Source organism: Equus caballus, chromosome 5 (assembly GCF_041296265.1).
Source record: "Equus caballus isolate H_3958 breed thoroughbred chromosome 5, TB-T2T, whole genome shotgun sequence".
NCBI classification, from domain to species: domain Eukaryota; kingdom Metazoa; phylum Chordata; class Mammalia; order Perissodactyla; family Equidae; genus Equus; species Equus caballus.
Window position 1 is genome coordinate 16910931 of NC_091688.1, and position 18252 is coordinate 16929182.

General features: G+C 43.2%; 1 protein-coding gene across 3 annotated transcripts; it reads right to left on the bottom strand.

Annotated features, from left to right (window-relative positions):
- Positions 1-1180: 1180 nt before the first annotated feature.
- Positions 1181-17789, bottom strand: RNASEL (ribonuclease L). Of its 3 annotated transcripts, XM_070266197.1 has the most exons (8): positions 17698-17789; positions 17298-17340; positions 14037-15671; positions 9707-9792; positions 8315-8520; positions 7417-7549; positions 4073-4206; positions 1181-3131 (listed from the first exon to the last, which is right to left on the bottom strand). In XM_070266197.1, exons 3-8 carry the CDS (start codon positions 15514-15516, stop codon positions 3002-3004), a joined length of 2169 nt encoding a protein of 722 aa, XP_070122298.1. In that variant the 5' UTR covers positions 15517-15671; positions 17298-17340; positions 17698-17789; the 3' UTR covers positions 1181-3001.
- Between the last annotated feature and the right edge of the window lie 463 nt (positions 17790-18252).

An 18252-nucleotide genomic window follows, 5' to 3' on the forward strand; every position in this document is an offset into this window, starting at 1 on the left:
GCGCTAAGACTGCATGCTCTCCCACGCTGCAGGTCTAGGAGGAACCCCCCCAAAAATCCAATTTGGAAAGCTCTACTCAATTCGAGTGAATTCAAGAAGCATATCCTGTGCACCTAGAACATGCCAGGCACTGTGTGAGGCTCAGACAGAAACAGGTGTAAACGCCACCCACCACTGAATAGAGTAGAGCTGTTGCCTTAAGTGTGAGCAAGCTGGCACCAAAGAAAGTTTCGTCTGGAAACTGAAACTTCAGAGGGAGCTGGGCTGGTGGGAGGAACCATGGACTGTGAGTCCACGAGCCTGACTATATGACTTCTTGGATGTTCTACAGGCCAGGGGGAGTTAAGGACCTAAGGGCTGCTTCTCTTATGGGCAAACACCTTGAAATAATTTGAGAGACACCAGAAAGCATCCAAGTGTCCTTCCCTACCTCCCACCATGACACCTGCAGTCCCACCTTTTAGTTATATTTTATTAGGGCCTAAAGCCTCTTCATTCATTGAAAGACCCATATTAACACGATAGAGCCCCCTAGGAGGGGGAGGATTAACCAAATGCAACAGATTTTATTGAGCAGCTATTCAATGCCAAGCACAACAAAGAAGAAAAATATCCTGGCCTTCTAGATGCTCATATTTTAAAGAAAGGCTTTTAATTACATAATTATAACTCAGTGAGATATTGCAATCATAGAAGCATTTATTTTCCCACTCAATAAGTATTTATTGGAATCTGCTTTGTTCCAGGCACCATGCTAGATATTGGAGATGGATTATAATGGTGAATAAGACAGACCACATCCTTTCTATCATGGAGCTTATGTTCCCATCATCATGAGGAAGAAAGAGACTTTTTTTAATGTGAACAATAAATCTGATAATTTCAGATAGTGATTGGTGCCTTGATGTTATAAAAAATGATAGCTGTGAAACATTTTGGATAAGGAAGGCCATCAAAGGATGAACACTGTAGCTGAGCCTAAAAGATGAAAAGGAACTGCCATGCAAAGATTGGCAGAATAAAACTCCAGGCAGAGGGGACCACAAGAGCCATGGCCTTGAGAAGGATGCCCTTTCTTAAAACTTACCGAGTAATTACTCATTGAACATTTTCTATAGCAGATATCACTATATCTACTTTTGCTCTCAAAAGCGGAAATATCACTTGGAGAAAATCAGACTTTATAAGATGATTCAAAGTTTTATTGACTATGCTTTACAAATAGGCATTTTGATTGACATATCCAGGTACTCACTACAAATCATAAAACCAAAGCTTAATGTTAAAACCTAAATCAATCCTGCTGCTCCCAAAATCTTAAAGAAAACCCTTAAGCTTGTTTCTTCCAGTACTTCTTAACTTCATTCCGTAACATCCACTTTAGACTACCTCTTCTTCAGGAATGCCTAAGATACGGTTTTTTCCCAGCTCTTCCCATTACAAAGCTCCACCTTAACCACCACAGTGAGGGTAATGGAAAGAACATTAGACTTAAGCCCAAAAAATCTGTTCAAATCAAGAGAGTGACACCTCCCCTAGTTATGTATTAGAGTCAACCAACATGTCTCTAACCTTAGTTTCCTCATCTGCAAAATGAGGATGATGACACACACCTTACGGGATTGTTTTTAAAACTAAAAGAGATACGCAGGTGTAATTTATAAATTATAAATGACCATGAAAATATAAGGTACCATTATTACTCATCTATGAAGATGGTTCATTTATTATTCAATGAATATTTATTGAACATTACCGTGGGGCAGACAATTTACTAGGCAGTAATGACACAAATCAAAAAAATGTATATTATTGGCCCTCAGGAGCTTAGATTCCAGTGGGGAAAAAGCACACTCAAGGTGGAGAGAGGCGTGCTCTGATGTAGCTAGGGGTGCTAGGGAGCCAGAAAGAGGACTCACACTGGGGTGTGGAAAGTGAGAGTGGTCAGATCAATTCCTGAGGAGGTGACACTGGAACTGTCTCACTACAGATCCAAAAGCAAGAAAACAAATCTGAGTCACTCCTCCATGAGATGGTCCGCACACTCCAGGGTCCCGGGCCCCAAGCCAGTTCAGAAGAGTCCCAGCCTCTCAAGGCAGAGTTTCTCAACCTCAGTACCACTGATATTTTAGGCTGGATAATTCGGGAGGTGCAGGGTATGTGCTATCCTGGGCATTGTAGAATGTTTGGCAGCATCCCTGACCTCTACCTACTAGATGCCAGTAACAACCCCCTACCTCCCAGCTTTGACAACCAGAAACATCTCCAGACACTACCAAATGGCCCTGAGGGGCAAAACTGCCCACAGTTAAGAACTATTGCCTTAAGGTCATAGAAAACCAGTGCAAGTGGTTCTAGAAGGAATGGAATTCATACAAGTATTACATGCTCAACAAATATTGAATGAATAAATGAATGAGCCACCCAGAGCCCCTTTGGCATTCCTTTTGGGTCTCATCCAGAAGAGCCCTGGGATAGTAACTAAGTTTTAAGGTGCCCAAGTAAGAGGTAACAATACCACCACATCCCTTTACACAGTGCTCTGTACAGGTTGTATGATCTTGGGCAAGTAGTTCAAACTCTCTGAGTCTCAGGTTTGTCAGTTCTTATATGGGGACATCAACCCTATCTTGCACGGTCATTGTGAGAATTACATGAGATAACTGATGTGAAACATATAGCCTTAGAGGTCTAGGCACCCACTCCTTTGGTGCAATTGACAAGAGGAATCGGCAGAATGCGCTTCCAGCTCCCGCCACTAAGTTTTACCCTTAAAAAGAACTAGAGTAATTGGAGCATATACTTTTTTTGTCATAAACATGTGGGAAACGCCAACCATTGTACCAGGAACTGACATATCAGCCATTCAACTCATTCCTTACAAGCAACCAGGTTAGTTAAGAGGCCCAGAGAGTTGTGAATTGCCCAGGATTATACAAGGCTCGGTCAGCACTCAGCCACACTCAGGTGCTGGACACCTCTGCCTCCATCACAGCAAGGCTTATTTGGATTGTGTGTTTGGAAAATGCTTTCTGTATTCTGTGTTCTGTAGTTTTGTATAGACATAGATGACCAGATCAGGAAACTTCTTCTGAAAATACTGGGAAGGTATTCCAATTTTCGACTTCATCCTGAAAGGAACATAAATATTTTGGCATGCTTGCCTCAAATTCTTCTCCCCTGACACCCCACAGCACCCGGTTCCAGAGATCTCTTTGCCCCCTGGTTTCTATGGCAAAACGAATACGGACTTTGGAATCTGAGAGCAAGGTTCATCGCCTGACTCTTCAACTAACGATGCAAACTTTGGCAACTTAATTTTTGTGAACCTTGGTTTTATCACCCATAAAATGGAGATAATACAATTCCACAATCCCTCATCCACAATTCCAAAATCCAAAAGAGCCCTGGAAACTGCAAGTTTTTTGTGAATTTGCACCTAACATTTTTGGCAACAAAAGCTGATTTAACTAACATGGGGCTACGTCTAGACTTTTATAACGCTGTATTCACTTCACCCAGCTGCCCAGTCCCCTGTGTTTCTTCACACAAGGGAGTCACTAGCATTCTGTTCACAGGGGGCTCAGGATAAGCTAAAAAGGAAGATGAGGGGCCGGCCCTGTGGCCAAGTGGTTAAGTTTGCATACTCCACTTTGGCGGCCCGGGGTTCACCGGTTCAGATCCTGGGCGCAGACCTAGCACTGCTCATCAAGCCATGCTGAGGTGGCGTCCCACATAGAAGAACTAGAAGGACCTACAACTAGAATATACAACTGTGCACTGGGGGGCTTTGGGGAGAAGAAGAAAAAAGAGGAAGATTGGCAACAGATGTTAGCTCAGGGCCAATCTTAAAAAAAAAAGAAAAAAGGAAGATGAGACCCTGCTGAGCGTGTCCATGGTTCATTGTAAGACCCTTGTGATGGTCCTTTTCTGAACAAGGGGGAGGAATTACTTTTCTTTCATCAGAATAAATTTTGTTCTTCCCATCAAATAGCAGATATAAATTTAGAATTGGATTTTTAAAATCATTCTCATCTCATATATAACTTACAGGAACGAAAACAATACTTACTCTTTATTCTTTTCCTCATCAATGTGTTCTCCCAAATTCCGGATGAACTTTAGCAGATCACCCACTGTGTTCTGATAGAAATTGCCATTTTTTTCATAAAATTTATTCATCTGTCGCATAACACAGCTGTCAATCTAAAAAGCAAAACATTACGCAAAAATGTAGGAGCAACACAAAATAAATCCTGATGGAATGTTACTGCAAAAAGGCAAAATACAAATTTGAATATATGCTAAAATTACCACCAATTAATAAAACAAATTAATAGAAAGAAAAGACTGGAAGTGAAGACGATACACCAAACTGCTAACCGTAGTTGTGTATGGATGTGGGATTATAAGTAACTTTAAATTTGTGTATCTGTTTCCCAAGAGAATTGTTTTTATAAGAAATTAAATATATTAAAACATGGTTTAGAAAATCTTTGGCTACTATACTAGGAAATTTGCTTATTGTAATATACAGTATTTTTATCCTCATGGCCACCCTTCCAAACTCGTACTTGATTGATTTCATCCTTTTTTTAAAATTTTCTTTTAAGATTGGCACCTGAGCTAACATCTGTTGCCAATCTTCCTCTTTTTTTTTGTTTTTTCTTCTTCTTCTCCCTAAAGCCCCCCAGTATATAGTTGTATATTCTAGCTGTAGGTCCTTCTGGCTGTGCTATGTGGGACGCCACCTCAGCATGGCCTGATGAGCCGTGCCATGTCCGCGCCCAGGATCCAAACCAGTGAAACCCCTGGCCACAGAGGCAGAGTGTGTGAACTTAACCACTGAGCCACAGGGCCAGCCCCTGCATTTCCTCCTCAAAGATGGTTGTCCAAACTGAAACCAGGCCTGGTAGCCATTGCCAAAGTGAGCTGGTTGTTTTTTGTTTTATTTTGTTTTTAATTATACCTCCAAAGGTTACATGTCTCTTGTTGCCTCCAGGTGTCCCAGGGCAACTTCTCTCATGTGAGTGCCTTCTTCTTTGTGCGTGTACCCTTGTAGATGGCTCTCATAGTTAGTAAGAGTTTAGAGTAAAAGAACAAAATGCTACAACCATGAAGCCAAAGGGTCCCTTAGGAAGAGTAACTGGTGACAAGACCAACACTAGTGAAGACCTGCTGAGCCTGCCTGAGTGTACGCTGTGCAGAGCACGTGTGAGAAATGCCGAGCAACACACACGTGGCAGGACGGGGCAGCTGATGGAGAGAAGGCAGGAGTATACGCTGGAGAACTTGGGCTCTGGACCTGTGCTGCCAAAAGCTGGTAGTGATACCGACCCTGATATCAGTTTCCCCACATTAAACCCAGCATACATGGGGTTAAAACCAAAACACTCATTCCCGGCTTACTCTCTGGCTTCCTGGCTCCAGAATCCACTATTCTCCATGGAGACAGACACTGTCAAGGACAAGCACCTGGACTATTTCCTCCCGCAAAGAGATATGGGCTGGGGAAAAGCTGCTGACCAGCAAGGTCACAGGCTTCCTCCTCTCTGCAAGTGTCTCAAGGCCAAAGACAGGCTGGTGGGAAAGCTCCGACCAGCTAAAACCCCAAATAAAAACCCTTCCTTTTAGCTTTTCAAGGAGTTTGGGATTTGAGTGTTAGCTGCCCTCTCTCCTTGCTCAGCGCTGTGCAAAAATAAAGTTCCTACTTTCTTCCACTACACCCGGTGTCAGAGCTTGGCTTGCTGTGCAACGGGTGAGTGAACTCACTCCAGGTTCGGTAACAGTAGTACAGCTGTGAACATGGGCCAGTCACTAAAATCAACAGGAAAACCAAGCCTAAAATGGAAACTAAAACATAAGAATTAAAGTCAATCAAAATTCAACATAAGTCAATGAAGAATCACTGAATTGGGAAACGAAAGAACAGAATTCTCTTCCCAGCTCTGCCAATCTCCGACTTTCCAGTTCTGACTATTTCGGGTTCCACCTCTTGAGCCTCAATTTCCTCAGCAATTAAACGAGATGGTGGACTTGAGGGCATCATAGCTTTTCGCAGTGAGTGGCTTTAGCACATGGCCTCTTCAGCCAGACTGCCCAGCTTCAAATCCTGCCTCAACCCTTCCTGGTTCTGTGTCTTTCGAAAAATTATTTGCCTGTGCCTCATTTTGCCCATCTGCAAAATGGAGATAATGGCCTCAGACGTTGTTTCAAGGATTAAGTGTGGTACCTCACCTAAGTCTTGAGAACTATAGCGGCCATATAGTCAGCACTACATAATCATTAGCGATTACTATCATCTGCTCTGGTTTCAAATTTCTCTGATTCTACAAATTTAAGTTTAAGCTGAAGTTTTATAGACATTCATTTAGCAAAGAGTCATGGCACACCTACTCCATGCCAGGAATACAATAACAAACCAGAGAAGGGATGGTCTCTACCCTCATGGAACTTACAGGGTAGCAAGAAAGACATTAAGCCAACAATTGTGAGTTTGACGTGTAGTCTAGAGACAAGTGAAAGAAGGAAAACAAAATGAGACCCAGAAACAAAAAGGTATGGGAGAAGCACAGTCCTAAATCAGGCCTAAGAGAGGGAAGCTGTTGGTCTCAAAGACCTGAAGATTACAGATTCTCCCATAGTGCTTTGCATGCGTCTCTGGGGCGCCCAGCAGGTATCACACAGCCATCGTTTCTGTGGTTCTCTGGGCCCCATATGGACCATGCCGTACTCTGCTTTGTATATCCATGGCCTCGCATGGGCCTAGCACATAACTGGTAGTTAATACATGTCTGCCAATTGATAATAACGAAAAGTTGTGATAGTACTGACTAGATCTAGATGGTGGTTCATTTTTTATCTTCCACCATATTTAGTTCAAGTTAAGTGGACCTTTCCTTGAAGAAGAGGAATTTGAAGGATGATCTTTTTGTGTAGTCTGTTTTCTCAGGCAGAATGTAGGAGTGTACGTGGATCCTCGGAGCTGGGCTGTTCACAGGCAGCGGAGACAGCGAGTCTCTGCCCGGACTGAAACACCTCACAGCGGAGTGCCTCCTTTGGGTTAAAAGCTCTATTTAATCAGCTGCTCTTGTCACAATGGTAATAGGATTATTAGCCACGCCGCTCTCAGAAAACAAGGTTTGAGGGAAAGAGCCAGAGAAAAGGAAAAAGCTTATGGGACGGGACAAAGCCACCCTAAAGAGGAGACTAGATGAGAGGCTGTTCGGAGGACCTGGCTTCTGAAAGAGAGAGCAGAGACCCAAAAGTTCAGGGATGGGAAGGAAGCGAAGGAAAACCCCCTCTCTCACCTCTTGGTAGGGCCAGGCCAATAGAATTTGAGAAGTTAGAAAACCTACCACATTACACAGATTCTTATCCCTGGAATAACTCCCAGAGCAGAGGAATTGTTCATACCTTACTAGTCCACTGGACAAAACTTCTGGAATGTTCAGACTTTCCAAGTTCGAGTAGTTGGAGGATGTTACTCTTAGCTTTTCGCGTTTTGATGTCGGATTCATTTCCTATATTCCTAAGAGTCCTATAGCGGCTGAAGATGAGAGAATTAACATGGTCATTCCCACTCTTTCCAGAAAAAGAAAACAGTTAGATTTTGGGTTTTGATAAAAGTAGTAAAACCACTTCTCTAAAAATTCTGCATGATGGGAGGAGCAGGTTTCTCTTCTCTCTTTTTCTATTCTTCAGAAGAGAAAACCAGAATCCAGAGAGGTTAAGTCACCACTCCAAGGACACACAGCCAGGAAATGCCAAGCTGAGAGGAAAGCCTGGGTCTGCTGATCCCCCTGCCCACACCACCTCCCCCTGACGGTTAATGTTGTGTGTTAACTTGACTGGCCGCAGATTAAACATTATTCTGGGTGTGTCTGTGAGCGTGTTACCAGATGTCCTTAGCATTTGAATCAGCTGACTCAGCAAAGCCTGACGCGAGTGGGCGGCAGGCAATCATTGAGGGCCTGAGTAGAACAAAAGGTGGAATTGGCCCCTTCCTGCCTGACGGCTTCAGCTGGGCCATCAGTCTTCTCTGGACCTCAGCTCTCCTGCTTCTCAGGCCTTCAGACCCTCACTAGAATCTGCATCATCAGCTCCCCTGGGTCTCAGGCCTTTTGATTTGGACTAAATTACACCATTGCCTTTCCCGGGTCTCCAGCTTGCGCACGGTAGATCGCGGAACTTCTCAGCCTCAATACTGCATGAGCCATTTCCTCATAATAAATATCAATACATAAGAACCCTGACTAATACACTCACTGTCTCCATTCTGGAGGCCCCTAAGGTGCACTCAAGTTTTACTTACCTCTCCCAACTCCAAAAGAAGGGATGACCCAGCAGGCCACTCAGATGGTCCTTCACATTTTTCCCAGGGTCCAACAGTTGACAAATGAGGTCCCGAGCATCCTCATCTGGAGAAAGTTGAATCACCTCTTCATTACTCTTAGTCTTCAGCTTCTCAAAAGGGGTGTCTCCCTTCCTTACCACATATAGGACCAGCAGTCCAAGGGCCTGCACAAAAGCCACAAATGAAGCCAAAGGTGCTTACCCACTCTATCTGGGTGACCTTAGAGGGTGTGGTGCAGGCTACGAGCAAATGGAAAATGGGAGGAATCTCGAGGAGTCCACAGGGGAAGAAAAGACATAGGTTTGTGCATTGAGAACTCTTCAAGGCAATACGTGATCCCCACAGTTTCGGTTTATAAGGAGCAAAAGATAATTCTGGGCCAAACTTGGCAGGAAAGACTGCTTAGAGGAAGAAGTTTTCGAGATGGACCTTAAAGTATAGATAGAATTTAGATAAACTGGGAAAAGGGAAAACGTTTTTTGAAACACAAGGGGAATGCCAGGAATCTGGCTGGGAATGGGGACTTTGGGTGGGGGATATGACAGGTAGCAGATAAAGCAGCCAGTTCAGGTCCAGCGGGACACAGTAACGGCCCCAGGAGGTAGGCCACGGCAGGGAGGAAAGGCTGAGAAGGAGGCCAACATAGGAACTCCTGTACCACGCAAGACACCAGTCAGGGAAGGAGCTGAAATCGGGAGCCATGGAACCACAAAGCTTGGACAGGGATGCAGAGCTCTTGCTCACTGGGTTGAAAGTTCAACAGCCTGGGGAACTCTCCAGAGAGATCTGCTCCCCCAGGGTCGGAACCGCTCTGGGAGCTTTGGCTGCAGAGGCCAGGCTCTGTCTCTTCCCAGGAGAAACAGTTATTTCAGGGTCTTAACCTTTTGGACCAGGCTTAGTCTCTTTGGAGCTATGGATCGAGCCCATCCCTCCCAGGTGTCTCAGAGGGCTTAGTGTCTGCCCTCTTCAGAGTTTGAATGGAGTGGGCGAAAAAAGTCTCATTTACCTTGTCATTAAGCAGAAAATACCTCCCGCAGGAATTTTGGAGGTATTTTGGAGATACCTCTTGGAGGTGATTCTAGAAGAGGTGCAGCATGCGCAATTTATTTGGAAGGAAGAAATCCAAAGAGACACAGAAAGGAGCCACAGCGACAAGCAACTCCACACCAACCCAGAGAATCACCATTGTCTGCAAGGGAAGGAGGTCCGTGAGCAAGACCAGGGGAAGGCCTTGAGAGGTCTTTCCTTCCTAGATAAAATAGGAGCAGCCTCTCATTGGCCATAGCAAATAAGGTAACGAAAACGTAAGGAAGCAGGAAAACGGAAAAGTCCATTGACTGTAGAAATTACCTCCAGATCTCTCTTGATTTCCTGTGGCTCTCCAGACAGCTTGATACTTTTATCAAAATCTGCCAGGCAAACAGCTTTCTTGGAATCTAAGGGACAGTTTGTAGAGCTGCATTAAAAATCCTCATCCTCCATGTTGTGAGTAATTAATTTAAACAAGTACGTAACGCAATGTGCAATCCATCATCTCTGAAGAAGGCAATAATAAAGTTTCTATCTGCATTGCTGTTTACTCCTCAAAACACTGTCCTTTGCACTGTGTCGTTTGACCTATTAGGTATCTGCCAAGAGCAGGACTTACATTTTACTTTTTCCAGGTCAGCGGGTGGGGACAGATGAGAATAAATTTAACCAGCTCCCCAGTCATGCAATTCCTAGGAGTGAGGAGCACAGATTTATAAAGGAGCTGCTGGTAGGGGTTATGGCTACAGCCTATGGCTAAAGAACAATTAACCAACAAGGCTCCAAATCCCAGAATGCCTAAGCAGAGCGCTCCATCAAATTGAGCCCACTAGCCACAGCCCACCATGACATTGTAATCACTTATCATGGGTCAACCACACGCTTGTAATGAGTCACTGCCTCCTTGCCCTCTTCAGAATCTTTCTCTCTTGAAGGAAGCCACTGAGTCCTTAGAAAAAAGGGATGCATGGATGAGAGAGGTCAGGAACAAGATGAAAGGAGGGCAAATCAGTGATTTGTCCTCGAAGAGGTGGCTCCTGCCTTTGGCTTGAAGGAGTCTGAGAAAGAACGCTGGGTATCCCCAGGTAGGATGATGGCCAGTGCAGTTGTGTGCTTCTCAAACCCCTTTTATTCTGAACTGAGACATCAACGTTGTGTGGAAACCCAGAATCTAACAAAAAGTAGCCCATCAAATTATTCAACAAGAGTTTAATGAGGGGAAAAATGATGGTGAAGGAGAACACAGTCCCAGACCTACAGGGTGTAGTGTCTCTGGACGAGAAGACTGATACTAAATGAATAATTACACAGATGAACATAAAATTAATCGCCATTTTGAAAATGCTAGCCAAAGTGCAGGATCCTCTGAAAGTGTATTATAAGAAGAGCTCCATGGCTGTGCGTGGGGGGGAGAAGTCTTCTTCAAGGAAGAGACGCTTAGATGGAAAAGATCTAGAATTCAGGTAAGTGAGTGAAGCAAATAATGGAGGGGAGACAGAATTCCAGGTAGGAATTCCCAAGACAGAAAGGAACCTGGAGAATTCTGCGCTGACAGAAAGAAGCCCCAAGGGCTGGAGAGGAGGGATGAAGTCAGAAGGTGGCCTGCAATGAGGATCAAGCAGCGAAGGGGCACAGATTAAAAATCATGGGTTATCTTCCGTTATTTGAACCAATAAATTCCTTTCACTTGCTTAAGCCACTTTTGAAGTGAGTTTTCTGCTACTTAAATTTGAAAGTGTCTAATGGAACACTTCACATCTCTTCTAAGACTTGATTTTTTTTACAGGCCCCAATTTTTTATTTTTAGATTCAATAGACATTGTTAAAGTGCTATAAAATTTTTTAAATGCTTATGCTTAGTGTCCTGTCTTATGTAATCACAGACATTAACAAACAGTTGATGGGCAGAGCTAGGACGAAACCTGCCTGCTTCATCCTGCTCTCAACCACTCAAGAAGCTCAGTCCCCTTTTCCTTCACTCTGCTTTTCATCTTCACTCCCACCACAGAGATATCATCTAGGATTAAGATTTTTTTAATTTTAATTTTTTAAAAAACAACACGTTTAGCTTACTTAAAAAAATTATTTCTTTGTTCATTTTTGCCCCTGAAAAGTCTGTTTTCTCCCAGGCTCTTTCTCTCCTTCCTTACACATATCCTCCAGCAATTCTTTCATATAGGGTCTGTGGGTAGAAAGTTTTCCTGAATCCTTAAATACTTTAAAAAATGTATTTATTTTGAATCACATGTGACCAATAATAATTTGACTGTTATGTTAGTCGGTGCCAGCTGCTATATCAAATTACCATCAACTGGGTGAGTCAGAAAACAGAAATTTATTTCTCATAGTTCCGGAAGTTGGAAGTCCAAGATCAGGGTGTTGGCAGGTTCAGGTTCTAGGTGAGGGCTCTCTTCCTGGTTTACAAACAGGTGTGCCCTTACGTGGTAGAAAGACAGCTAGCTAGCCCTACGACCTCTTCTTATAAGGGCACTAATCCCACCAAAGCAACTTGAGAAAGAAGAATGAAGCTGGAGTCATCACACTTCCAGATTTCTAACTATGTTACAAAGCTATAGTAATCAAAACAGTACAGTACTGGCATAAAACCTGACATATAGACCATTGGTACAGAATCGAGAGCCCAGAAATAAACCCACATATATACAGTCAACCAATAAGGGAGCCAAGAATACTCAACGGGGAAAAGACAGTCTCTTCAAAACATGATATTAGGAAAACTGGATAGTCACATGCAAAAGAGTGAAACTGAACCCTTATCTTCCACCACTCACAGAAATTAATTCAAAAAGGATTAAAGACTTAAATGTAAGACCTGAACTGTAAAACTCCTAGAAGAAAACATAGGGAAAAATTTCTTTGACATTGGTCTTGGCAATGATTTTTTGGATATGACACCAAAAGTGCAAGCAACAAAGCGAAAATAAAAAAGTGGGGCTACATCAAACTGAAAAATCTTCTGCACAGCAAAAGAAATGACCAACAAAATGAAAAGGCAACCTATGGGATGGAAAAAAAAATTTGCAAATCATATATCTGATATGGGGTTAATATCCAAATATATAAGAAATTCATACAACTCAATAGCAAAAAAACAAATACTTTGATTAAAAAACAGGCAAAGGATCTGAAGAGACATTTTTCCAATGCAGACAGAAAAATGGCCAACAGGTACGTGAAAAGGTGCTCAACAGCTCTACTTATCAGGGAAATGCAAATCAAAACTACAGTGTGATATTACCTCACACCTGTTAGAATATTTATTATCAAAAAGACAAGAAATAAGTGTTGGCAAGGATGTGGAGAAAAGGGGACTGTGTACTGTTAATGGGAATATAAATTGGTACAGCCACTATGGAAAACATAATGGAGGTTCCTTAAAATATTAAAAATTAAACTACCATATAATCCAGCAATCCCACTTCTGGGTATATATCCAAAGGAAATGAACTCACTATCTTGAAGAGATCTCTGCACCTGCAGGTTCATTGCAGCATTATTTACAAAAGCCAAGTCATAGAAACAACCTAAGTGTCTTTCAATGGATTAATGGATAAAGAAAATGTGACATATATATATATATATATACACACACACATACAGAATGGAATATTATTCAGTCATAAAAAAATCCTGCCATTTATGACAACATGGATGACACTTGAAGGCAATTATGCTAAGTTGAGTAAGTCAGGCAGAGAAACAAATACTATATGATCTCACTTCTTATATGTGGAATCTAAAAAAACTGAACTCATAAAAACAGAGAGTAGATGGGTGGTGGCCACTGCGGGGGTGGGGGTGGGGCAAACAGCTGAAAGTCAAAGGGTACAAACTTCCTGTTACAAGATGAGTAAGTTCTGGGGACCTAATGAGCAGCACGGTGACTAGAGTTAACAATACTGTCTTGTATACTTGAAAGCTGCTAAGAGAGTAAATCTTCAAAGCTCTCACTACACGCACACACAATGGTAACTATGTGAGGTGACAGATGTGTTCACTAATCATATTGTGGTAATCAATTTGAAATATGTATGTATATAAAACCACATTCTACACCTTAAACTTAGATGATGTCCATTTTATCTCAATAAAGCTGCTAGCTTAAAAAGTAAAAAAAAAACTAAAATAAAGCTCTTAGTTCAAAAAAATTTAAAAAAATTATTTCTGATTGTGGGGAAAAAAGGCACTAATCTCATTCATGAGGGCTCCACCCTAAGTGACCTAATCACTTCCCAAAGGCCCCACCTCCAAATGCTACCACACTGGGATTAGGGTTTCAACATATGAATTTGGGGGGAACACAAATATTTGGTCCATTGCATTTCTCTTCAGCTCTTTCTTTTTGTTCTACAAATGCAAATTTCTAGAGCTGGCTCCATCCAGGACATGGCTTCATATTTGTATTTGCCATGGGCAATATAAAACTAGCCTGGCATTCTGTTGGCATCTGTGACTTCCATGTGGAGTAAAGGTTTTAACCGGCAGCACTGCACTGTAATTACGAATTTGTTGCGTTAATCCTCAAACTGAATAACTTACCTTTACTCTAGGCCTTTCCTATCTGCAATGAAAATCTTTTCCTTTTGTAAATAATGACTTTACAATTTCTAAGAGAAGACTGGGGACTCACCTATTAAGATGTTTTGTGGCCGCAGATCCTGGTGAGAGTATCCACACGAATGGTGGAGTTCTTCGACAGCCTTAAATATAGATAAGAGGACGTTTCGGGCAAATTCACCTTCCTCATTTTCCACAGCCTCTTCTCTGTGATGGGCCAAGAGCTCCTCCAGTGTCCACTCACAGAGGGCAAGGCACACGTACAGACAGCCGCTGTGGCTCTCACACCCGTAGAATGTCACCAAGCTACTGCGGACTCGGCTGCTCTGCAGACAGGAGACCTCCCTTTGTCCACGTGCGCTGCCTTCATAGAATCGCTTCACAGCTACCTCTTGCTCCTCATAGAACCCCAGGTAGATGCCCCCTTCAGAAGTGTCAGCAATTTTATATTCTTCATCAATAAAGATCTTGAGTTTGCCAATCATAGGGCGGTACATCCTGTGGAGATGTTTCAGGGCTGTCCCCCAACGTGAGCTCTGAGGCTCCCAGTCATCAGCAGGAGGGTGAAAATCTTCACTGGCTCCATGACGGAGAAGAAAGTCTACAAGGGAACTGTCGTAATTACGCCTCGCTATCATAACAAGATCCCCACAATCTGTGCTGGCTCCTTTGTTGCACAGCAACTGGGCAATTTCCTTCAGTTTGAGTTGGACAGCAAACAGCAGTGCTGTTTTGCCCTCACGGTCTGTGTCATTAATCTCTATACGTTCTTGTTCCAGAAGCATGGACACCAGACCCAAGTGCTTCTTTTCCACTGCCAGGATCAGGGGTGTCTTCCCTTCTTCTCCTCTCACATTGACATCAGCCTCATGGTCCAGCAGAAGGCGAGTAATGACCTCCACATTACTATTATCCGAGTTCCGAAGAGCATGGAACAAAGCATTTCTGCCCATATTGTCACGGACATTGACATCTGCCCCCATCTCATCAAGGAGGATCTTCAAGACCTCTACATGTCCGTTTGCAGCAGCATCCATGAGAGCTGTGGCCCCTCCCTTCCTAAGCCTCTCTTGATCCTCCTTTGCCTTTCGCCTCAAATTCACCGTTGCTCCATTCTCATACAAGAATCTTAACGCTTCCACGTGACCCTTCCCAGCAGCTTCCATGAAAGCTGTGAAGCCATTAGAATCACACTCATTGACATCTGCTCCTTTAGAAAGGAAAAGTTGGAGCAGCTTCACATTTCCCATGATCCCAGCCACGATGAAGGGAGTGGCCCCATTCCTCTTCCTCAGGCAAGGGTCAGCGCCATGATGAAGCAGAAGCTCCACAAGGCCCTCCCTGTAAGTCTGCACCGCATTATGCAAAGGTGCCCAGCCTCCTTCCTCTTCCTGGAAATTGACATCAGCTCCTCCTTCCAGCAATTGCTGGACCTGCTCCATATCGCCTTTTTTAACAGCTTCAATCAACAAATAATTGTCTTTCATGGAAACCCTCCCATTGCTGGAGGGTGTGGGTCTCCCCTGAGGGTTGTTATGGCTCTTGGTCTCCATGATGGTAAATACCACTGGCTACAACTTTTAGCCTTTTCTTTGAGAAAATGAAAACTTATCTCCTTGGCACTTGATCAGAGAGACATACAGCTCTTAGAAATTCCTGTAGGGCAAACAAGGAAGGACAACACTCTTGGAGTCTTCTGACTTCCCACCTGGGGATGAGAGAAGTACTTTGTAACTTTATAATAGTGAGAAAACATCTGAATTAGTGAAACTAATTTTACTAGCAACTTTTTCAAAATATATCTACTTATTTATTACAGAACTTTTTTATTATAGAGTATTACAAACATACATAAATTAAAAATAAGAAAATTATTAATCTATAGCCCACTGCCCAGAAACAAACATTTCAATATTTTAGTATATTTCCATAGATTTTTTTTTTTTTGAAGCAACTGTTTTCTTTTCTTTTTTCAAAGATTGGCACCTGAGCTAACAACTGCTGCCAATCTTCTTTTTTTTTTTTTTCTGCTTTGCTTTGTCTTCCCAAACCCCCCATACACAGTCGTATATCATAGTTGCAGGTCCTTCTAGTTGTGGGATGTGGGACGCCACCTCAACGTGGCCTGATGAGCAGTGCCATGTCTGCGCCCAGGATCCGAACCCTGGGCTGCCGCAGTGGAGCGCGTGAACTTAACCACTTGGCCACGGAGCCTGCCCCTTTCTATAGATTTTTAAAGAATAGTTGGGATTATGCTAGGTAAGTAACTTTGTATCCTTCTTCCTCTCATTTAATGCCACAGTATAAATAATTTCATATGTTATTACAAAGTCTTTTAAAACATTTTTAACGGCTGTGTAATATGCCATCATACAGTTGTTTCATCTCCCTACTACTGAGCAGTTCTTAGATAAGATTTTGTAATTAGAGTTTTTTAACCATTCTAAATAACATTGCAGCAAATTTCGCTTATTTTAGCTTATTTTCTTATGATGGAGCTTATGACAGATTTCAAAAACTTGACTGGTCACAGCATATGATCAATTTTAGGATTCTCAAATCTATAATAGTAAAACTCTTTCAATGTCTTTAAATACACTCTGACTAGAAGTAGATGGCCTCTTTAAAAAGAAAACAAAACAAAAAATTTAAAAATCCAGAAACTTCATTTAATAGTAAAAAATGTGTTTTTGTCAATGTGCATTACTTGTACCCCAGGAAGGCTCATAGCTCACGGTGTTCCCTCGCGCTGTGCAGGCTTCTCTGTGCACGGTGTGCTCCTCTTCCAAGCAGGATAAAGTAGTTAAGGAGCTGAGACTCGCACCTTAGCAAGATCTAAGTTTGAGCCCCTGATTGGGTAACTGCAGGCTGTCACTTCCTAATTGTGTAACCTTAGATTATTGTCTCAATTTTCTGTTCCCTGAAACGGAGGCAACAATAAATGCGGTCACGCATATAAAGTGCATTAAAGAGGGCGGAGTGGCAAAAATAAGGCATTCAATAAATGGTAGAGATAATTATGTCCCTTCGTGAAAAACTTTTTTAACAAATCCTATTCTCCCCATCCATGTGCATATACCTACTAGACAAACAGGGAACCTGAGGATGTCCCTTTAGTCCAACTGCCCTCAATCAGATCCGAGCGATTTAGATCCAATTCAAGCATCAGACAACACCAAACTGTTACCTGAATATTTATATAACTGCATCTGCTACGATGCAACATACGCTGCAATTCACAAAGCAACCATTTTTTAGCAATCTCACCACTCAGTCCGTCTCAAAGGTCCCACCCCCACAGGTCTAATCAATTGTGCTACAAGCACACACTCACCCAGCAATGAAATCTTTGAGCCAAATGTTTGCGCGGACCCTTCCTGTTACAACGGATGTGAGATGGGCCGGTATAAAGAAAGGAGCAGAGAAGGGAAGAAAGTCAAAAGACACCCCACCAAAGCACTGCAATGGATGAGTCCTGGTTTCAGTTTCGTTTTCTCCAGGTGCCCAGAGTGTCTGATACATGGAGACGACTTGAATGAATGAAGTGTAGATTGTGGCAGAACCTGGAAGTTCTCAGGAGGGCTCAGGACCGAAAAGCCCTCTGGGGCTGGCCAGCCGGCTCTGCTCCCCAATCCCTCCTTCCGCTCCCCAGCCCCACACCCCTTTCAGCTGCGTTCCCCTAAAGCCCAACAAATCCCTGAAAGAACCAGCTCTCTTCCTTCTGCCCATCTTACCTTCTAAACTCAGAAGACTCCGCAGGTATGCCTTTGGCAACATCTAGTGTTTAAATACTGTTGCCCGCGGAGAATCACTTCCTTCTGGGGACGTCACGGAGCCAGCGGGGCGGAGCCAAGCGAGGACGAAGAAGGGAGATGAGCGAGGTAAAAGGGTGCACGCCCGCACTCTGGCAGGCGTAAGCCCGCGAGCTGGAGCACCTAACTCTTTTAACCCCTCTAGAGGAAAGTAGTGGCTCCTCTCTGACCGCTGATGACAGACATGCAAGATCGTGCTGCTCATCTTTCAGCCTTTCAGATCGCAGCATCCAGCTCCATCCTTAACACGTTATTCCAAATCCCCTATCTTCTTAAGGGAAATGAATGGTAAATAAGCATTTATTGAGCACGACTGGATGCCTGGCACTATACTCATTGCTTCACAAGCGACATGGTCCCGGTTCACCCCTGACAATCCTGCTGATGATGAAACGGAGGCTCAGAGAAGCTAAGTAAGCCCACTCATCTGGGTGCACGGAACTCATCGCCCTGAGGCACTGTGGCTCCTCAAAAGGG

Excerpts from the sequence above, each read along its gene's own strand:
- RNASEL (XM_070266197.1), bottom strand. The coding sequence starts at position 15,516 with ATGGAGACCAAGAGCCATAACAACCCTCAGGGGAGACCCACACCCTCC. Across the intron at positions 9,793-14,036 it reads GCCACAAAACATCTTAATAG|ATTCCAAGAAAGCTGTTTGC; the intron begins GTGAGTCCCCAG and ends ACTGTCCCTTAG. Across the intron at positions 3,132-4,072 it reads GATGAGGAAAAGAATAAAGA|GATGAAGTCGAAAATTGGAA; the intron begins GTAAGTATTGTT and ends TGTTCCTTTCAG.